A 23,868-nucleotide genomic window follows, 5' to 3' on the forward strand; every position below is an offset into this window, starting at 1 on the left:
TATATATATTTATAAGTGTGTGTGTATATCTAGTATAATTACAGTAATTTATATAATGAGCAATTGAATGTTTTGTCCCGAAAGAAGAAAGGATTCTAACAAGTTGGGGACTTACCCTGTAGATTCGGGATAGGACCAGGTTTCTTTTCTTTCTTTTTTTTTTACTTGACCTTAAAATATTATATATCTTAAATAAATGAGTTAAATATTGTTGTACTTGTAATTCCATCAAGCCAAAAATATAAATATGTTTTGACATTCTATTCTGTTGATACAAAGACTAAATTCGGACTCAGAACATCAACATTTCTTTCTTTTTTTTTAACTTCTTATCGAATGTGCCAACAATTTGATGTTGTAAAATCGAGTGCCATACCGTGATATCATTCCACGTCAAAATCCGAACGAGAAGAAAAGTTCTTTGGGTAATTCTGACATCAAAGTAGATTTATATCACAGTATGCAATTTTTACCCACGCCTTTTGAATTCTTCAGCGAAAACCATTGTTTTTACCAGGAGAAAACTTCTCAGCGGTAAAAACCACTTAATGTGCATATTCTATAATGCCAAACCTTTATGAAAAGGACTGCCTAATCATGCTTTTTCTGTACTGTAAGGTTTCAGCAACGGAACTGGAAAGATGTTTTTACAAATATCTGAGTAAACAGAAAATTTGACAGTGACAATATCACGGTATCATCACGTTCTAACTTTTATCCATAGAACTTGCCTTTCTTGTATTATCACAAATCTTCACCCTCCGTTATTTATATGTTCTTGTCTTTCTCGGAGTAAAAATCCACCAGCAATGCATGTTTTAGACAATACAATGTATCTGTTCACGAACTGTACGTATCACTTGCCTCGGCACAGGAGTACAAGTATATTATTATTGTGTACAATTGGCCAGATGAATGTCGAACACCGTGAGGAAGAGATTTGACTATCAGTTTGCTGTATCGCCAGATCATCAGTGTGTATGTGGGTGCGTGTGTGTGCTTGTGTGTTTGTGAGTGTATGTTTATGTTTGTGTGTGTGTGTGTGTGTATGTGTGTGTGTGTGTGTGTGTGTGTGTGTGTGTGTGTGTGTGTGTGTGATGTAGATGCTGTTCTGTATGCAGTGCTGGGCATTTGGCCAGTTCTTCTGGATCTTGTCGACTTGTAGTAGAGAAACTTTCTTCTCTGGGTATTTCCGTGCAAAAATCAGCCCTTAACATTTTTTTTCAGTAGATCTTTAACGTTTCTTATGTAAACCTCTCATTTTTATTAATCAATTAATTATTTTTTTGTTCCTAAGGAACAAACATAAAAGAGACATAGGTGTACGATACATGCAGACACATACCTCTGAGTAAGCCTCCACGTATATGGCCAAAACACGCACACACCTTCCAGTTATTAAAAACAAGCTTCAATTTAACGGTGCAACCATCCTTATAATTTAGGGAGGTTATTGACATCAATGATGCATCTGTCTACGACAAAGGGTGCCTGTCCTTGACTGTCAATAACTTTCATGCATATTCTTCTTCTTATAATTCCATTCGTTTTGAGTCTGCATGCAGAGGGATTGGTTATGTCGATCTGCATAATTCCTAGCACCACCGTGAGTCACTTCGAAGTGCCCAGGCCGCGGAATAAATGGGAGCAAAAAAAGGAAGCAAAAAATTGCTGAACTTAATTTCTTAAATGTTTTACGATTGAGATACTTCAACTTCAACCTCAATATCTCCTCTAGCTTCTCAGAGCCAGAGAGCGGTATGGTTAAAGTCAATCTTGTCATACGCATCCTGAACCTCTCAAATTCGACTGAATACTGAATAACATGCACAATCAAACAATTTTTCTTCTTCCTGCTTAGTCGCCAACTACGCCTTCCCCCACGTCCCACTGACACGACAGAAACATTGTAGCTCAGCCTCTCTCTCTATCTCTCTCTTTCTCTCTCTCTCTCTCTCTCGCTCTCTCTCTCTCTCACACACACACACACACACACACACACACACACACACACACACACACACACACACAAACACACACACACAGCGAATTCTGCAAACACACGTACACACATATATATCGTACTTTGCCAATTTCTTGCTAATGCTCAAACTCTCTCTGTCCAGTGTCTCTGCCTGCCTGTCTCTTGCTTCTCTTTGTCTCTGCCTGTCTGTCTGTCTGTCTGTCTGTCTGTCTCTCTCTCTCTATCTCTCTCGCACGCGCGCGCACACACACACACACACACACACACACACACACACACACACACACGACACACCTTGAACTTGAACCTCTATATTCACAAGCGCCCCTCCCTTCTACGCTCTATTAACTATACAAATGTTCTGTACTACGGGATTTCATCTGCTCATAAGCCTAATCCACTAAAATACAGCAGTGTGTATACCTCGCCATATTTAGTAAACAAAACAACACTAATTGGACGTTTAAAATGCTGATGTAACGTTAGGGGTGCAAGCAGTTGAGAGAATATGTCATCTTGTTGTAAGTATTCACGACATGTTCACCACAATAAACATTTTGCTTGAAGAGAGCATAGCACACCTGCTCTTTGTTTTGTTTTTGTTTTGTTTGTTATACACATTGCGCGTGTGTGCATGTGTCTGTGCGTTTGTATGTGTGTATGTGTGTGTGTGTAGGTGTGTGTGTGTGTGTGTGTGTGTGTGTGTGTGTGTGTGTGTGTGTGTGTGTGTATATGCGTGCGCGCATGTGTGCATGAGTGAGAGACAAAGAGAGAAAGGGGGGGGGGGGGGGCGGAACTGACAGACTGATATTCAGACAGACAGACAGACAGACAGACAGGCAGACAGACAGACAGACAGTCTGAGGTGATAAACACTTTGTCAAACACAAACTCTACCAAACAAGGTGTCATCGTTATAGACAAGAAATATTTAATAGAACCACAAATACAACACAAGTGTTTATGGACAGCATTTTACACGTGTAGCTATAATCCCCAGCATAACAACACCAGAACTGTACAAAGGTGGCGGGTTCACATGCTACCAGAAGCCACAAGGTCTTTCTTGGTGGCAGGAACACAATTTAATTCCATTGGCTTTCACAGATAGCTCTTTTTTTTCATGTAGGCAATTTTACGCCCTTATTGACACACTTTAGATAATTTAGGAGATGGGTTTCCTACCCTGCCTATCAGGGCTAACCCGTGATGAGAGGGGTACAACATCCCAGTAGAAAAATCGAGATACTCAATAAATAATTTCTCCCCACTCGGAAATCAAGCCTGCGTGCGACAGCGAAGCGCCTACCCGCTACACCACAGACGCCAGTCACAGAACAGATAGCTTGAAGAAGGCGCTGTTGGGCAAACAGAATTTCACATAGAAGCGGGATATTTCAATGGAAACAAAACTGCCGTACGCAAGAAGTAGTAGAAGCCACGGCCGGTATATTGTGGGGAAATACACAGGTCATCGTATGAAAACCTCTGCCACACCCACAGTGACGCGATATTACTCACAACACGGGACCCGCATATGTCAGGAGGCACTTTCTTCTGTGTGTGTGTTGTTTTTGTTTGCTTTGTTTTGTTTTTGATAGTTCTTATAAATCCGCACACTGTGTTGCTTTTGTTACCACGAGGCACTTAAACATCTTCTTTTGTAAAGGTATCTTACAGCTATTCTTGCACTGTGGATTTTGTCAATATTTCAAAAGCTCAACATCATTGACGAGTGCTTGCTTGATATTTGATGATGCACCGGAAACTTGGCAGTCTACGCTTTCTACGTCTATCAACAGAGCCAGGGTTTGTCAAGGCCTCGAAAAAGAACTCGAATTCAGCACAGACCAGCTATCCAAGAGGTTCACTGGGGGAGCCAACAGTAGGGTTTTTACAAACAACTCTGCAAGTGGCTGTTTTGAACATGGTAACTTTTTTTGCGCAATCAAATCATTGTAAAAATAGAAGCACATCGACACAATAACGGTCATTTTAGTGCTGGGAAAAAGTAAGACAGACAGAAACTACAAAGGGAAAGTGAAGAAGTAGGACCTATCTGTGGCTCCCTCCAACCACCCACAACCCCTTATGAGACCTGTTTTATATTTTAAAGGTGTTGTAATTTCTTAACTTATTTCACAAGGAAAATAGGAAATCGATTTCACCACTCCTTTGGAATTTCGTACATATGAACCAAGTCAGGTTATGAACAAGACATACTGCACATTGACACCACCATGCCCAAATATTGTTTTCAGTAGAACATTGATTGCAACTGTAAATATCTTACACCCTCATCAACACAGTTTAGATCAGTGACGGGTTGAACGGCTTCAACTCTGTCAGAACCACCCCTAGCTGAGTGGGGATGTAGACAGACAAAGATAATGAAATAAACTCCCCACACCGGACTTTAACCCACATCTTTTGTCAGTGAGGCGAATAGCCAAACCATTACACCACAAATTGTGTTAAGTAGCAGATAGATTCAATAGAATTTGAATTTGTCAGTTAAATGGGCATGCCTCACAGATTCAAAATATGAACAAGCCAGATGAACTGTTTGAAAGTTTAAATTTGCACAGTACATCTCAGCTACAACAAAGTGAAGAATTTCCCAACACTGATCCATATTTAACCAAATATGGAAAATATGCCAAAGAACATTAAGTTTTCAGAAATCAAATGAAAAAATTATTTTGCTTCTGTGCCCATTCAAAAATGTTTGTTATCAATACTGCATTATAGAACTTTCCAGAACAATCTCCACCACTCGTCCACATTTCTTCTACTTGCCATTGACTTGAAATCTGAGACAAATAGCAAGGTACATGCTATTAACCCTATCCGTACGCCCTGGGGTCATTTTGTACCCCCAAGGTTGTATTCTTCACGTTTTAGAATACTTCTAGAGTGAAGATCTCTTTGAAACTTTCAGTATTTCTCAAAAAATCATTTTGACAGACTGCTATGCAAAGAATAAGGATCGGATTAACGAGTAAATTTTCTCTTTGGAAAGTGGTGGCACAGAGTTCCCCACGTCGTATGGATACGACAGTAAAACATGACGTACGGATAGGGTTAAGGACAAAGTCTTGTGACAAGGTAGGAAAAAAACATAAAAAACAGTTAGTGCCCTATTTGCAAAACACAATAGCAGAGAGACACAACATGAATATTTGCGTGTATAAAATACATGACAACATCATTGTACACCGTGAGACACATTCAAGTTAAATGTAAGTACATAAAGAGACAAGATAAATCAATAAATCAACAAGGACACAAGCATCTCAGTGGAAAATATAAATAGAGAGATATGTACAATCAAACATTATATATGTAATAAGAATTAAATACCACCAAGCTCCAATGCAAAGTACAGTGCAATCCTAACATAAAGACTGTAGCATCATTAATGCTTGGAAATCAGAAATATTACGGATCAGAGAACAGAAAAAGAAAGAGAATAATTTTGAGCAAATCCAAGGTCATTAAATTCACTTGCTGAGTAATTGAGTTTTACTCTTCAGGAGTAAGTTCACTGATATCAAATGTTTGCCATTCTGAACTGCATATGGCATGTTCCTCCTTACCTGAATAGGGAGTAGAAGTGATTTCTAAACAACACTGTAGACTACAAGCAGAGTCAGACACAGGTTGTTGAAGTCATATAAGAAAGACATACAGGAAAAAAACACATTTAAGAATATATTTTTTAATGTTCTGTAATATTTTGAATGAGTGAAAGTGTGCTGCTTCTACTTATGTCAGATTAAGGCGAATGCAAAAGTTTGGCGTCGATATTAGAGGCTTACACTGTACATTTGCACAAAGCTACGGTCATACCACCAAAAAAGAAAACATTTACTCATCAAGCAACCTTGCATTAAGTGCTGCTCACTCTGACAGTCAATTTCAAAACATCCATCTCAAAGTACAAACTTCAATATTGTACAAGCCACCATTGCAACAAAATATACAGCAATTCATATTCTATTGAGAGAAAGAGGACGGACATTTTACAAGTAGACAAAATCTGAGAACAGACAGGCTACGAAAACAGTTGAGTAAGTTTCAGTTGGAGAAAAGTACACTGACATGATAGCCAATAGTGTAAGGGAATAGCAAGACAACAGAGACAGAAGTGACAGAGAGACAATAAAGGCAGAGAACCTGTCAGTTGAAACCTCTACTAACCTCCAGCAAACAAAAAGAAGCTGTTTTTAGAACTGGAAGCAAACAGAAAACAGGAGTTCGCAGCTGTGAGTGAGTTCAAGGCAACTCAGCACAATCACAGTACCACTTTGCCAGGGACATAATGCAGTCATTATATCTTGTAAAATTGAAAAGAAGTAAAAGAAGCAGATTCTACCAGAGCAAGTGTTGAGGAGTTCAATAACAAAAACAATAACCAGAAACAAACAATTGTAAAACTGAAGTGGAAACAACAACACAGAGATAAAAGTTTAGACCAGGCATACCACAACAAAGGCAAGGGCCGAGAAAACAAGAAGATGTTCAATACAAAAAGCTACAGCAAAGAAACACATAGAAAAAACTAATGAGACAACAAATTTTTAGTTTTTAGTAAGAGTTTTACAGCACTTGCAGCATGAGACAACCAAAAAAAAAGTAGGAGAAGTAAATTGCCTCAAAGAGGGTCAAGAGGAGCAGGAACAAAGGAGAAGCCACAACCAGGAACAACAGTCATAGACAGAAAACAGTAGGCATTACAAGCCCCCCCCCCCCCCCCCTTTGAACCAAAGGGTAGAGTAGAGGAAGTAAGGAGAACAATTGTTTTTTGGAATAGGAGATTTTTTATTAAAAGCTAAAGTGAGAAATGAGCACGTTAGGAAACAGAAGTGATCAGAACAGAAGGTATAAACACCTGTATTTTGAAATGTATTGTGAAAATACAAGACACTGCAAAATCATAGGACTAAAAAGTAAATGCCTGGAAGGAAATTTGGGTTTGGAAAATGAACAATTGATACATGAAAGGAAGGATGGAACTCTAGGTATGAAAATATCGTCTTTACAGTGTACAAAAGATGTGAATAAAAAGCACATGTGGACACAGGCCATTGAAACATGGGGTTACCTGAGACTCTCCAAAGCTTCTACAGAAAGCCTATTTCATCATGATATCCATGTATCTATATATGTACGTTTGTTATACAAAAATAATTGATAGCCAAAGCTATGGCAGTGTTATATGGTCCACAGTCATGTATTTGTCTCCAGACATACACTTAAACTTTCATTAAGTTTTCACAAGATTCGCAAACGTCATAATTCAGCACACATATCGTTCTGGCACACAGCTTACTTGCCCATTTACAATTATACTACATTTAGTGAGTATTTCCAAGTTATCAAGTGTATTTTGGTCTATGCTGTATTTTCTTCATCATAACCATCTTACTCCCTGATCTTGAAATATTGACAAAAAAAGAAAGGGGACAATAAGAGAGGGAAATATATGAACTGAATAAAGCATGGAAGAAACCTGAAACAGATAGACAATGATAAAATAAATTAGAAATCAAATGACATAGACAGGTAATACGTAATATGACAGCCAGAAAGATGCAACAGTCTTAACATAAGAACTGTAAAGAAAACTCCTGTCATAAATCATTGTTGATCTAAGCATTCTAAGAACATGCATACAGTACTTTATACATCAGATTATTAAAACAGAAAAGAATTAATACAGAATAAACAGGAAAAACGCAAATGTTCTGAAAACAAACCAAATGCGTAAATTCAATGAAAAAAAGTTGGTGGAAGATCAGAAAAAGATTTCAAATAAATGAAACAAAGCTTTGGCCTGGACAACAACAACAACTAGTCACCAACACACCAAATCTGGGGAGACCACATTCCTGCTAACTGGTCACATTCCATAGACTAGTATCAATCATTCATACCGAGGACAAACTGAAAATTCTCCATAAAAAGCGCAAATTACATTGTTATGATGGCAGAACAAGATTCGGCAGACAGAAACATGACACAAAATTGAGAATGCATCATAATAAATATGTGACTAGAACTGGGCACAGCTGCAAAATTCCAATCATGAATTTTAACATAAGGAGTCTTATAAGAAAGATCTACCGAAACTTAATTATTTTTCTCAATGATATGGTACTCATGATAAAGATAAATTTATCAAATTTCTATGTACTATTTTAATTACTGATGCACTAAATTTTTCAAGTGAAGGCAATGAAAGAGTTACAAATCATTATCCTCTCATGACAATAATTATCGCCATATGAGAAAAAAGTTCGGATCTCAAAATAGTAGAATCTGAGCTATGGCCTACAAAAGTTGATTTTTCACAATTTCTGTTCAAGTTGAAGTTTTACTGGAACCAGTAAGTTCATTCCTTTATCATGTTTTCCAAAATTTTTGTTTCTCAAAAATATTAACAGTGGTTTGACAGGTTGTTGACTGAGGAGAACAGCCGTGCATATGTCTTCCACAATGCTCTTTCCAAAACAAAAGCTCACAGCACAGCAGCTCTGTACAACAAACTATGGCCTTTTAAGTTATTTATTGAAGAAAAAAAAAACCTCAATCTATAAGCAGTGAAAAGGGCTATTTTTACAGAACAAAAATAACAGTGCAACCAGTATAGGATGAGAGGCAAGTGAAAATCCAGGGTAACAAAAATGATTAAAACCAGTGTCAATATTTTATCTAAAATAAGTTTTATTGCATTAATCAGTCTGAAAAACAAGATCATTACAAGACCCCACAATATCTTGTACTTGACATTTATTACCTTTTTTCATTCCTACATTAATGCTGATTTCACAAACAGGTACAAAATTTCAACATCTCTTTCTCCAAAATAAAAGAAAGGGCATCTTCAAAAGAGGAACCAAATTCCTACACTCTCTCTACAGCATAAAAGTGAAGGAAATCAGGCCGTGCATTTTAATTTCACATATCAAATATTGTTATGTTGAAGTTTATAAACAAAATCATTTGGATCATGACTCAAGGATCCAGTTGGAAAAAAACTCCTAACCCAATATAAGAGTAAGAGATGTGAAATTTATTGATTGTGTCTGAGATAAATAAGAAATAATAAACCAAAGCAAAACTATGCACAAAAATCCCAAGACTCTCTCTCTCTCTCTCTCTCTCCTCTCTCTCCTCTCTCACTCTCTCACTCTTTCTCTCCGATATTCACAGCGTGACACACACTCACAAAAATGAGGGACTTCCTGCTGTACAACAGGAACACGAAGCTAAAAAAAAGTGCTGTCTTAGAAGTTAATCTCATAGCTTTAAAAATATCAGGAGTCAAAAGAACTCGCCAAAAACATCAAGTCTGCCTCTTTAGTCATAACTTGTGTCGCCTGCTGGTGACATGTCGGGCAAAACTACACATACAAAGCAATAAATTGCAAAAAGAATAGAGAATTCTACAACAGGACACTGTCCCCTGAATGACAATATCTGCTACAGAAATTTAGTTTGCTGCATTCAGCAATTTGGGTTACCCTAACTAGACCAGAGACATTATGAATGGGATTCCAGCCATTGCACGCTCCCTTTTAACCAAACCCCCTTCTTCCCCCCACCCCCACCCCCCAATCCCAAAATATTATGTGCTCAATTAGTCCCAAAAACCAAAACCAAAAGTATTATTTAACAACAAAACAGACGACACCTCTGAGACATGTTGCTTGGCAAGTGCAGACTCTATTTGCCTGCACTCTTGTCTTCCTTTGTATTCCTCTCATGAAAAAAAAAAGCCACTCATCTGTTTTAAAAACAAAAAGTCCCTGATTCAGACAGAAAATGAAAACCCCCAAACATCAAGTTATCAACCTTTAACATATTTGCACACACATATATATGTATCTTACCCGTAGTACACTTAAGTAGGTCGAAACCCAGTACACTTAAGTAGGTCAAAACCCTATCTCCTGAACAAACACAAACACATTTCCTTCTAAAAGTAGACAATCTCTTGATTTAAAAACTCAAAAAGGCTGGGAAACATCTCTCAAAAATTCGGTGGGTTATGGAGACGTTTAGACAGTCTAATAAAGACAACTTTAGCTTTTCAGTAAAGTACATGTGCATTTATTTGTCTTGTAGAAAAATATAAAGCTGTAAAGCGTGCTGAAGATGTTTATACGCTGTCATCTGTCATACTGATACATTTTTTAATCATCTGATTGGCTTGACTTCATATTCATACAGAATAACTACAGATCTATAGGCACATGAAAAAGACAATATCAGAACAAGGTAAAAAATCAATGGTCAATCAAAGATGTTTCAATGAGCTGAAAGTCCACACAAATAACCCCAAAACAACAAAAGCAACATAGCTTGTTTCATTTAATATTATCACTTTATAGGTGAATTACCATACAGATAATATATAAGTAATAACCAGGTGAACAAATGTTGCACATAAAGATTGTAAACAATTTTTTCTCCGAATTTCAAGGCAAGCAAGAAAATTGTTTTAAAGACACACACACAGATATATAACATTCATAAAAAGCAATTCAGTAACAAAGTGTCTATGGCATTCTTACTGATCGGTCAGCCAAATAAAATAAGGAATGCTGATGTTTACAAATCAAAACAAAAATGAATCAGTGGGCACTACAGAATCCTCTATATGAAGTAATGACAGATCCTCAATTCCACTTTCAGAAAGAAAATGAGTGCAAAAGGGGGAAAAGAACCTTCTCTGGAAGAACAGGCACTGTCTCAGAAGTCATTGCTCACATTGCAAAGTTGAATAAATTACCTTTAGAAAAAAATTGAAATCTGCATTAAAAAATGCCTTTCAAAAGCACTGTAAATAATGTGAGTGGGAAGGGATCCTACCTCTACAAGCGAGGCTAACACAGAAAATAACGTATGATACTTCTGTCTTACTTCTCTAAAGGACTTTGCCTTTTCTTCACATCAGACTGTTCATTTAAATGCTTAAAGAGAAATGCAAATGAAAACAACATTAAACATTGGTAAGAAAAAGCGTCCCCTCCAGTGGCAAAAACATCAAGAGGAACAACTTTGTGGAAGGACTCCTCAGGACGGTGCTACACGACTGCAGGTCAACACACACATTCAAAAATGTGCATTCACACACATACACACAATTGAACTCACAGACAGATGTGACCAATTTTCAACTCTTATCACTCCTATTACATGAGCACACTCTTACAACTGCACCTTTATCGTCTGAGCATGAAGTGATCATGACTCAAAACTACAAATATCTCTAGAGCCTCATGACTCTCATAGTAAACCACAGGCATCATTACATTCAGATTTCCACAACTATTTCAACAACAACTAATGCAACCCCCATCCCCCCCCCCCTTTCTCCCCACAAGCACATCTAGATGCAAATATCAAAACAAGCAACATCAAATTTAGCATTAAATCCCAAGCTCAACTCTGTCAAACAGCACCTGTGACACATTCTATTTGTTACATCAACAGTAAAAGTAGAGGTGGCATCGTCAAAGACAATCACCTCTGTGGTTTTGTGTCACAAAACAGGAAGAAAAAAAACATGTAGCAGCTGTCAGGTACAGAGGCCAACACACCCCCAGTGCACTTGTAGCTTGTACGTAAAGGCAAAGGTCTTCAGCTCCTGTGCTGAACTCATGACATGTCATCAACACGGAGAACAAAAAAGTTCAAATTTTGAGAAGGGCGCCGATAGTTTTCTGTCCTCAAATGAGAGACAGGCGGCTTTTCTGCCCGCAGAAATAGTACAAAATTTGACGTGGGAACAAAATATTTTCCATCCCTAAATGGGAAACGTGGACCCTTTAAGTCTTACGCCCATTAAGTTTCAAAACCGTCTCCAAAAGTCACATTTTATAAACAGTGATTGTCACAAGCTTTATTTTAGTCGCTGTCACTATCCTCCAGTACGATCTGCTCTATACTGTTCATGAGTCCTTGTCTCTGGGCCTGCTCTATAACAGCTTGGTGGCAGAACACATACTGGTCAGGCATCTGGATAGAGAATGCCCTCTGGGAACGGATGCGCCGCACAGTCTCTCGTACGTCGACCGTACCAACATCTTCCAGGCGACGCAGACAGATATCTACTGTGATGAACGTGCCTGTTAATGAGATTTACATTGCAAGACATTAGAAAAAAACTCACCAAAAAAGACCTCTCTGACGAAACAACTTCAGAGGTCCTGAATCAACAACCAAATTTTCTTTATAAGGGGAAAAAATATGCACATAAGTAGGTCTCTTCAGAGTTTGATATAAGTTGGTTCTGCAGGGGATAAAATAAAAGACCACTGTCTCAAAAATGTGTAGCATTGGACATCTTAATTTTAAGAAAATGTAAGTCTTCCACATGCTTGAAGTACAACACCTTCAAACATAATATTTTAAAAAGGATGGCAGAACTTTTTAAAACCAAAAAACATACTCTATCTAAGTGGCGGATCAAGACGGTGGGCACTGGCATAGTAATCCTCTCTAAACCCTTCGTAAACACGTTTCTAAATGCAATAAATCTAAACAATTCAAAGCAGACCTGCAATAATAATGTGAAAAGTATTAAGTAAAGATCTATAATTATTGAAATGGACACATCCCCAACCTGACTTATGGGCTTTCCTCTCATCCTTACCAAATCTCATCTTGACAGTTCATAAGTTTTCTTCCACATCGATAAGTCTGTGACAAGTAATACTAGAACACAGAGAAAAACTATTATCTGATACAAACACACTTCCACACTAAGACACCTCAAAAGCTTATTAAATACATTTTTACGTACTGGCTGACAGCTCTTCATGAAGTTGTCAGTCTTTTATGAAACTAACCTGTGCGGCCAATACCGGCACTGCAGTGGACAATAATGGGAGGACCAAGAGGGTGGCCGGTCCAGTCCGAGGCCATATCTTTGGTAGCCTTCTCCTGGATGCTTCTCACTCGGAACAGAAAGTCAAGAAACGGAGCGGCAGGAGGCACACCATAGTCAGGCCAGCTGATGAACTGCAAGTGAGAGATCTGACGGGACTCTCCACTCTGAGAAGGAAAACACAACGAGGATAGTGATGCAAAAAAAATTGTTATTTGAATCAGAGACACAATGCACAGTTTGAGACTGAAGCCTCCCCAGAGGACAGCTGATACTTTCATCTTTCCCTTTATACCTTAGGGGAGGAAAGAGGGGGCACTGTGGATGTCGTTTTTTCTTTCTTCTATTCAAACTGCTGACACAAGGGCTCTTTGACACGACCAATTACCACCTGGTAAGGCATTTCACATAAATTAACAACAGAACGCAGCTGAAACGCCAACATCAGCAAGACTCACGTTCGTGTTATGAAGCATGAGGACCGTCTCGATAAAGTCCTTGTTCTGCGACATTCCGTTGTTGTAGACAATGAACTCCTCGAACTGTTCATCTGCCTCCTCCTCATTGGGCCAGTACTGGCCACACTTCATTCGCGACCTCTCTATGGTCCTGTAAATACACAAAGTCATTATTTTTACTATTGTGTTGTTAAAATATCACCTGACACTGTTAATACTTCAATATGGTTGGTTTTTCTTAGTTTTTCTATTTATATAATAAGACAGTTAATACTTTCAAATATTCCATTCTTCTCTTCTCTCATGCTCTGCTCACACGACTTTGTTATTCTTTTAAATAAAGCATTCTGCATGGCCGATATATTATAAATCCCCCTTGATATACGTGAAAGGACGTGGAGTCTCTAAAAATAACCAACTATTATTGTCTCCCAAGGGAAGTCCTTTTGTCACTGATCAAACCTGATAGACCTATAACTATAGCCTCCAGGATACGTGATCAGTCCCTGTTAAAATAATAATAATGGGAGGGAAAGACGCCTGCAATTTTCAAATAACCGACACAGAAACTTTCACCCCAGTCTCTCCTAGTCCCAGTCATCTTACTTGGTAGTCATGACGATGACCTTGGTCTGATTGTGCCACACCATCCGCCAGAAGTCCACAAATGTTTTTGGTAGGGGGCCTGCATGAGGAGAAGTAAAGGTCACAATACTGAACATTTTTTTACAAACAACAAACAGCAGAACTGTCTAAATTTCTACATAACATTCATCCGAAAACACTCTGATGAACTAAAATTACTGGAGGTAACCCACATTGGAATCAACACTCTGACAACATCAACAGCAACAAAATGACGGATTGAACGATGGAAAATTTAACAGAAACAAAAAATGTCAACCTTTTCAAGAGAGGGAAAGGAGTCTAGGGTACAGCATTACATAGATATGTAAATTAATAATCAGAATGAATTGATAATGAAACAGAGTATAGAAGAGGATATTTATGTCTCTGTTAGTACAAGGCATAAAATACATTTTTTCCAAAGAGGCTCATAAAATTATGCTCATGCTACTTTTTCAAACTATTTTAACTGTATTCCTTCTAGGTATAATTTTCTGTCAATCTACTCTACTCATGATACTAAAATCTAGTTACTCTTTTTTAGCAACACTGAAGTACAGGAGTAATGACATTTCTGATGGTAGTCTGTGATCATCACAGAGTTCAAGAATTGATCGGAGATTATATAGTAAAAATTATTCAAGACTGTTGTGTGCTTCTCCAGACTCAAGCCAAAATGTACATCAGCTGAGGCCCATGGCCAGTTACAGCTCTATCTATACCTTAAACTAAGACTTATTGCGTCAGATGGTGAGGCCAATTACAAGTAGGTACCGCAAACTGGCCGAGCGCCCCCGTGACGCACTGTCACGGAGACCAAAACCCATATTTTTACCCTCCTAAAACACTGTGTGATCATGCATACACACAGACACTTGATATATCAGAAGAAAGAGGAGCTTTTCCTCTTTTTAGAGGTATTATTTATTTGAATCAACGATTCTATTGACAGCAAATTCTTGTGGGATAAAAGACAACACTATCGAGGTTTTCACCGCAGTGGCCGCATGTTTCGTGCATTGATTTTTAGAGCGACCTCAGTTGAACAGGAACAGGGAGGGTTTGGTATTAAATACTGCAATCTCATTCGTCGATATTTCAAGATGAGAAAACGCTCTTTCCGGCGATATATTTCTAAAGACTGTCCTTAAGGAATTAATAGAAGAGATTTGCGTGTAAAAACATTCAATGCTATTTTTTTTATGGAACCAGTGATCGGATTGACAACGGAAATATATCGGCAGAAAGCCCATTCATTACTCTTCAAGAATAACACAGCCATTATACGCAAATAAATACCGGATGCTCCCCATCGGCTCGCAAGCAGGGCACCATCGCCCCCGTTTCGTATAATTCTTTCTCATTCCCATCAGCGCGGCCCGGTGCGCAGCCGATAAGCCGGTGGTCGCGAGTGGTGATTTTAACCTCCCCTTGTATTTCTTGCCATTTTAGTCAAAAAGCCATGTTTAAGTCAATAACTTTCCATCTTCTGGTTATTTGATAGCGCTGAAAAAAAATGGGGCTTGTTCTCTATGTGCATGGGTGTGTGTTTACAAGTTTTTGTGAATGTCCATTCAAATTTAAGAATGTTGTGACATCTCAAAGTGCAGACATTTCGCAATTTAAAAAATATAGCATTTTTCTTCAACTTCAGACGTTCATAACTTTGTTAAAAATGAAGCTATAGGTATAAATTTGGTATCAAAATGTTAAGAATAATAAATTCTATAAGGTGGTGCAGTTAACTATGAAATCAAAGGACTTTCAAATTTCAGTTTGTGGTACCTAATTACAAGTTTGGTTCTGGGACAGTCGTGCAATTCTGCCATTCCACTAAATAGAGTAATGGATATTATTTGCTACTCTTCCTAAAACTTGCATTACGTTTGTACTTTTCATGCCTCAAGGCTGTATATGGAACATAGTAAAAGGCCAAAATTGTTTCATCTCAGGGTCTTTGTCTTCATGAATGTGTAAAAACTCAAAACAACTAATCTAACCCCCCCCCCCCCCCCCCCCTTAACAAAACAAGGTTCAAAGCTTGGCAACCTTGAGTGGAAATAAAAGCATTCTTCTGCATGTAGCCATCCACAAAATTGGCATTGATGTAGTCCGAGGTGGGGTCATCATCTATCAATGGCAAGGTCACACGACTGTGGTCATAGCAGAGAACATCTGTGTATCTGTTCTTTGGTAGATTAGCTTTCAACCTTTGAAACATAAGAGAGATACATACATGAAAATCATTAGCACTCACCACTGTATAAAATGAGCTACATGGTACTAAGATAGAAAAATTGTATTGACTACAAGTGACACTTTTCTGAGATATTGAAATACCTCCCAAAGTTTCACAAGCACACAGACACAAATGTAAATGTAAGCGGAGAAGTTTGACATAACCATAAACACTTTTACATAATTTATAAGGCAGACTGCTTAGACTCTGCCAGTCAGGGCCAATCGGGGTTGAGAGGGATAAAATGTCCGGGCAGAAAGATAAAGATACTCAACAAAAATTCCTCCCACACAAGAATCAAACTTGTGTCTCCTATGTGCAAGAGAAAAGCACCTAACTACTACACTACAAATGCCAGTACACAGTGACATTTCTCATTACACGTTCACAAGCATATACAATATACAGGAGAATATGGCTATAGCAGGACTATTAGTTCTTGAAAAAAAAATAACTGTAGGCAAGTTCAAACAAGAGGAATGCAAAGGGAAATTACCAAAAAATCACACACTACACGCTCTCCTCTTCTCTTACTATCTTTTTGATCTGGCCTAGGTGTAAGGCTTTGACACATCACTTGTGGAGTGCCTCGTGTAACGCATCTCTCCGCACCATCTCTCTCTGTACTAACTCACTCATCACTGGACTGTCCAATCACAATGCAGCACCGCTGACTGCCTGTTTGGAGCCCACTTGCAGCCCTCCACCCCCACCCCCCAATCCCCTTCCCTCTCGATCTCTCCCGCTGTATCCAAGTTCGGGCCTTTCCTTGCCCAGTTAAACCCGAGCATAATTAATTGCGTTTACATAGACAAAAAACGGGGATTCCGGTAAGTTAGAAATGACAAATTTGAGTTTCAGTAAAGTGAAGCACATCCACATAATAATGGTCATATCAAGCACGGAAAAAAAAAAGACAGATAAAAACTAAAGAGGAGAAGTAGGACATCAGCAGCATCCTCATGACACCTTGCAGAATTCAATTCTCATTGGTTTAAGCTGAACTTCGACATCAGTAACAAATTAGTCTAAGAACTGGCACTTGAGAATTTTTTTCAGAATGAAAAAGACCAGAGTACACAATTCGTCACCAATGACTCAATGAGTCAATTGGCTCACCAATGACTGTGATGAGAAAAAGAACTTTTGTTTTGATAGACTGCACAAGCTGAATGTGACTTTTGATTTTTAAAGTAAATATGGTTACCTTCCTGCTTCTTTCTCGACAAGCAATGTCTCAGTTTAGTTTTCGTTAGTGTTTTACTCACTTGCAACACAATTTGGTAATATAATGCTGAAGATAAAAAGTGTTACTAGATAGTAACATACAAAAAAAAAAGGTGGAGGAGAGATAAGAACGACAGATGTTTGATAGAAAAGAAAGAGCAAACCACACCATTGCAACCAGCCAACCATCCACACGTAATATTTATACAATGTCGTGGTACAGAAGGTAAATTCTAAGGGGAGGAAAAAATAACCAAGACCCACCTGATGGTTACGATGTAAGTCAAATTGAATACTCACTTAGATGTGGTAAACGTTCCAGTTGGGGCTTCCATCTTAATAGACCCATACTCTCCGACCAAACCCTTGCGCTTAAGAGAGTTCACTTTGTTCAGCAGTTCTTGCACGGTCATGCCATTAGTGTCTGGCATGTGGATAGAATCATCCAGAATGTTTGAGCCAGAGGAAGGTGGGCGCTTCTTGCGAGGCATTTCCTCTGACAAAGTTTCTGGAGGGGCTTCATTCACAGTGGACAAGTCCGAGCTGTGTTTACGAGATTCCGATGTTTTGCGTTTCCTGTTCCCCACCTTCTGTCCCTCTCTCTCCTTTGACACCACAGTAGTGCTATCCGGTTTACCACTTTCCTCCTCCATGTCGTCTTCTTTTTCCTTCTCTCTATCTTCGTTTGTGTGCTTCTCGTTCACAGTGTCTTTAGAGCTTTCAGAGTCAAAATCACTGATGTGATTGTCAGTGTCGGTGGAGATGCTACGTGAGATAGAACCACGGTTGGCCCCAGGCCCTGAGAGACGTGAGATGAAGTAGATACAGGGGTCAGGCTGCTGGTTGGTGGCACACTGAAAACACAGCTGTAGCCAGACCTGATGGCATGGGACCTGTGTGCCACCCAGCTGAATAGGCAGCGTGTCTTTTGGCACGTAGGTGATCAGCTCTGACACACTCACTGTGTAAACCTGTGGAAAGGGGTTGGCAGAGTGCAAATGAAGAAGCATGAGAAAATAAAATTATCTGCGGCACTATTTACAGTATAAGAGAGAATTCAATAGATGGTAACTTTAACTCATTCGCTACGCCGAGCCGTGGAGGGCGGCGCGGCTCAAGTGCCGTCAGTACGCTAAGCTGCCCCCGGCGGCTCGAGAACCGACGTTCAATTTTAGCTTGGTTTCTATTCCAATCCACATATCCATGTTAAAATAAAGGTCATAATATAATGTTGACTTCCGGGTCAAGGGATTCCGCCGAAAATCGGAAGTTTTGATTCAGTTTTGAAACACGATTTCGTAGTTTATTCCACTTTGTTTTATCGCGAAGCCCAAATTATAGCCCAGACACCAGTCTTAGTACTTTTACACAACAAAATGTATCATTATTTTGCTCAGGACTCTTCTTTATAGTATTGATACTATTGGACGCAAATTGCCGGTGCACTGTAATTGAGAAATCAATATTTTTGAGTGCTAGATCTAGGCCTTGATCTAAATAGTCAAAAAATTTTTGTCTCCCCAAAATCACTACTTTTTGGTGAAATTACTCCAAAAGTACCACTCAAGACATGTATAGGTTTATTCCAAATGCAATTATGAATAATTCCATATAAGATACGCATATTTTTTTCTGTTTGTGATCCTTTTTTCAAAATTATTTTAAGAAATTTTTTTTTCAATATCGGATATTATGATCCAAATGTACAAATATTATGGAATGTATGTAAATAACTGCACATTTTTCAATATTTTCCCGTTCTATATACAATTATGGTTATTTTGAAGTATCGTTTGACTAGGAGCAAACATATTTTTTTAGCTTAGATTATAAATTTATTTTCCAATTTTATCCGCATCCGATCACAATTGTGTTGCATAACCGCCTCTTACAGGAACCAAAGTTGAAAAATACGCAAATAAATAATGCAGATGTATTCTACAATCCATACTGAAAATGTTGGTATGTAATATGTTGATATTTATTTGAATGTATGGCCCCAAAGACCTGTGAACTGCGCACTAGTCATCATCTCATTTCGCCCTCCCGAAAAGAATTCGTCCACAAGCTGAAAATAATACGTAGCGAATGAGTTAAAAACATGGCCACGTGTCAATGAACTAAAATAGTTTTACTGCATTGAAACTGACATAAATGATCACTAAATAAAACTTTTCATATCAAAAACATATTATTTTAAATACCACCCATATTTCAGAGATCTTTTTTCTGTCATTCTTTTAGTGCATATTTCTGTGTATACACAAAGCCCCAAATTTTCAGACAAGAAAACTGGCGTCTAAATATCTGACAAACCATTGCATACCTGCACTTATCTTGACATGTACAAAAACAGCCCAAACAATGCTGACTAATGGCAATATGCACATATGATTACTGTTTAAATTGTTGAAATAAAAATAACCTGATTTGCATATATTGTGGCTGAAGGTTTTTCATGAACACAGTCACGGCATCACTTTTCGCTAGATTCTGATACTTTTTGTTAACGTGACTTAGCAGCCAACCGGAGCTCCCCGGCTCGGAGTCACGGGGATAATGAGCCCTGAAGCAACTTTGCCAGTGTCGGTTAAGAAGTTCGCATTTTTGTCTACATTTGAAGTGATATAAATTCTTCCTCATCCCACACAGTAAACCATTGCACTGATGTACTAAAAGCTCAATGTCTTGAGATTTATTCTGCATTACAATGGTTAATTTCTGTGCCTTAGTTTTTGTTCTAGACAAGTGTTTGTAGATTACCCAATTTGTCCTATTTTAGTTACAAATTTAAGAATAAATGATTGTTTATTAAAAAACGGCACGACAGATCTCTCCAAAATCTCAGTTACATTGACTGCGAAAATATCATGAGAAATCTTAAATTTGCGCTAGTAGTAATAGTCAAATTATAAGAGAAAAAAGATGGCACATCTGCATTTCTTAAATAAAGGCATTCAGCGTTAGCTCTTGTTTTACCATTAAACAAGAGGAAGTTACTCTGCGTTTGCTCATGAATCATGCTGTGTCTGAGGCAAACTGTGTACAACTAAGAAAGATATATTATGTGATTTTCAATAAAACACAAAACTGTGTAAATACATGGGTAGAGATTAACTTCTTGTATGGAATAAAAAATAATTACAGCTAACACATTCATTCTTAGTTTTTGTGTCGGAAAATGCGCAGACACTAATGAATGTAAAGAAATCAGAACATTGTCAGTTATTGCAAATGGTTATAAAAACGAAAATAAAAGCTGGAAAAGTCTGGTGCTGATTCAGTGTCACTGAAAAGCTAGAAATTATTCTTATAATCCGATTACGAGAAGTCATCCCTGTTATTCAGTCAACTTACAAAACCTAGACTTAGTGTTTTAAGAAAAGTAAGGAATTTCTGGAGTGTAACGGATACTGTTCGTGTATTACATTGTTGATGTATTCTGTATTATGGCACTAAAACAGATTTGTACTTTTACATAGAGAGACTTCAGGGTAATTTCTATAAACATTCGAGAAAATATGCGAATATTCACGATTATTTTAGACACATTAAGTTGTACGAGGGCTGTCCCACGGAAAACCGGAATTTGGCTGTAATTTGAAAACTATTAAATATTTTCACATTCTGTAAACTCACACTTGTAAAACAATCATTTAAGAATTTCCCGATTGAGCACCATGAACATCGCACAAACCAAACGAACACAGCAGTTCTACAAAGATGGCTACCCCCTTGGAAAATTGGTCAAAGGTAGAAGTGAGGTCTGTTATTCGGTTTCTGACCACAAAAGGTCTCAAACCTATAGAAATACACACTGAAATAAAGTCAGTTTACGAGGAGAAAGTAATGGCAAAGTCACAGGTATATGAGTGGTGTATTAATTTCAAAGCCGGGCATACGTATGTCAATGACAAAGTTCACCAAGGACCTTGTTTTTCTGCCAAAACAGGACAACAAGAGTCGCGTTAACGAACTCATTCTAACAGACAGGCACCTAAAAATTTGCTAAATTTCCGATTCGCTAGACATTTAAAAATCAACTGTCCATAGGATAGTGTTTGATGAGCTGCACTATCGAAAGGTCTCTGCTTTATGGGTCCCAAGAGAGCTGACAGCTGACCATAAGACGCAACATGTTGAAGAGTCTCAGACTTTGTTGAACCGTTGTCGCCAAGCTGTCAGGAGAGTCATGAACGCATCTGGAGACCTTCAACAATACGATGAAGCATTCCTGAGAAGCATTATTACAGGTGATAAGACTTGGATACACCACATGACCCCTGAGATGAAGAGGGATTCAATGGTTTGGAAGAACACATCTTCACCTCCCCCGAAAAAGTTTAAAGTTCAGCCATCTGTGAAGAAACTCAAGGCCACGGTTTTCTGCGATGCTAAGGGTGTTCTGCTTCTTGACATTCTGGAACCAGGACAAACTGATAATGCTAACAGATACTGCCAGATTCTTGATAAGTTGAGAGAGGTTGTGCGCCGAAAAAGACAAGGCCGGTTGTCCAGCGGGGTCACAACGGAACGCCACACACCGCAAACGCTACAAAAGACTGGATCCAAAGGTTCGGCTGGGAAGTTATGCCACACCCCCCTCACAGTCCTGACTTGGCCGCGTCAGATTATCCCATTTATGGACCAATGAAACGCCATATTTCTGGACAGCGATTCACTGACGACGAAGACCTCGTGGAAGTCGTGAAAGATTGATTGAAATCCCTTAACTTAAAATTCTTCAGGGAGGGTATCTTCTCTCTGATCCAGCGATGGGGGAAATCCGTCCAGGAGGATGGTGATTACATTGAGAAATAAAGCACATGTTGAGGTATGATGTGTTACATTTTTATTATAATAGGACAAAGATTGTTGCTTTTATGGACCTTTTCCGGTTTTCCGTGGGACAGCCCTCATATTTGGAGGAATTACTTCAAAGCGAATTGTGTGCCAGATGGATAAAGTTGTAAAATTACAGCATTCTATTATATGCGCAGATACCATATTTTCTAAATACCTGCACCAATATTATGTAGTACATGTTCCAAAAACTCAACAGTTTTTGTCGTGCCGTATCTTTTTATATTGATTTTTTCTTCCATTCACACTTCTCCAAAAAATTTTACAATTTAGCATTGCTGACTTCAGCGTGTCTAACGAAATAACCAGACAAGTTACAATGTCCGTTCTTTTTTGAGTCTCAAGAGCAGGGTGTATTAAAAGATAATTACCATAAATACAAGGATACACCTAAATTGTCTGTTGAAGAGTACCAAAAATTAAGTCAGCCCAGACAGAGCGGTGACAGGGAGCTGACCCCCCCTGACCCTGTGATAAGGGGCTCGGCGAGGAACACCCCCCCCCCCCCGCTGTAACTAAAATTCCACTGCCGGTGCGCCGTGCAGTAGATAGCTGGGACTCTTTGATTACTGGTACGGCAATAGGTAACCAAAAGCTTGAGGATTTGATTGCTTTGTGGACACCTACCCGGTCTCTGAGCTTTTCCTTCACAAATAACCTGAGGATCTTGAACGGAGCTTTGAACCACAAAGGAGCAGTAACAATGAGAACTCTCTTCAGCCGCGCTGGGTAGGCACCCTGTTGTGGTGGGCAAAAGGGAGAAAATACACATTTTAAAAAGTTCACTCATGATTTTTTAAAAAATATTTAGCATGGCAATGATTACGATGAAGCAAATTCTTCATGATATGAGATGGCAATTCTGGTAAATAAAATTACAATCAATTCATTTGAAAATCAATTTCCACTGGCATCTATCAGGAAAGGTGTCCTTATTTAGAAGTGAATTCTTAATAATACAATATGAAATTTACCTAACAGATATGACCAGTAGACAATGCTCTATCTATTTAAATCAATGTTATGCTACGGTCAGGCACAAAAAAAAAACCTTATTAAAAAAAAAACATTGTGAAAACCAGAAAACGTCTGAAAAAGTAAGTTTCAAATACGGCTTTTGTCTGGCGAACAATATATTTTAAAAATTTTCTCCATATCTTCATAAGCTTACTTCCATTATGAAAAAAAATGTTAATTAAACAATACAATTTGACATTATGGTATGAAAAAGACATTAATGAAGAAATAAATACTCTGTGCATAAAAACAAAATATAAAGTCTTACTTTTAACAAATTGAGGATTTTAATACTAAGGTCATAGTCAAAGTTGGCATATTTCGATTCTGTCATGTCATAGATGAACACCAGGCCTTGACGTTGAGTCTCAATACTGAAAGAGGAACAAGGAAACATCGTCAAAACAGGATTCCCACATAAGTATATGAGTCTTGTATATGACACACTTACCATCTGCTTTCACCTGTAAGTATATGTGTGAAATGGTAGGTGTGTGTGTGTGTGTGTGTGTGTGTATGTGTGTGTGTGTGAGTGTGTGTGTGTGTGTGTGTG

The 23,868-nt window shown here is 38.4% G+C and overlaps 1 protein-coding gene across 2 annotated transcripts in view; it reads right to left on the bottom strand.

Moving 5' to 3' along the window:
* Positions 1 to 5,278: 5,278 nt before the first annotated feature.
* LOC101863971 (tyrosine-protein phosphatase non-receptor type 9) overlaps positions 5,279 to 23,868 on the bottom strand; it is a 28,196-nt gene continuing 9,606 nt past the window's right edge. For both annotated transcript variants that reach the window (XM_005094791.3, XM_005094790.3), the window contains exons 5-12: positions 23,584 to 23,689; positions 22,926 to 23,036; positions 17,736 to 18,406; positions 16,019 to 16,179; positions 13,949 to 14,027; positions 13,343 to 13,493; positions 12,847 to 13,051; positions 5,279 to 12,123 (exon numbers count right to left, since the gene is read on the bottom strand). In XM_005094791.3, the coding sequence (XP_005094848.1) occupies positions 11,903 to 12,123; positions 12,847 to 13,051; positions 13,343 to 13,493; positions 13,949 to 14,027; positions 16,019 to 16,179; positions 17,736 to 18,406; positions 22,926 to 23,036; positions 23,584 to 23,689 (1,705 nt within the window). In that variant the 3' untranslated portion in view covers positions 5,279 to 11,902. The remainder of the gene's footprint in view (positions 12,124 to 12,846; positions 13,052 to 13,342; positions 13,494 to 13,948; positions 14,028 to 16,018; positions 16,180 to 17,735; positions 18,407 to 22,925; positions 23,037 to 23,583; positions 23,690 to 23,868) is intronic.

This window comes from Aplysia californica, unplaced genomic scaffold (assembly GCF_000002075.1).
Source record: "Aplysia californica isolate F4 #8 unplaced genomic scaffold, AplCal3.0 scaffold00089, whole genome shotgun sequence".
Taxonomy (NCBI): Eukaryota; Metazoa; Mollusca; class Gastropoda; order Aplysiida; family Aplysiidae; genus Aplysia; species Aplysia californica.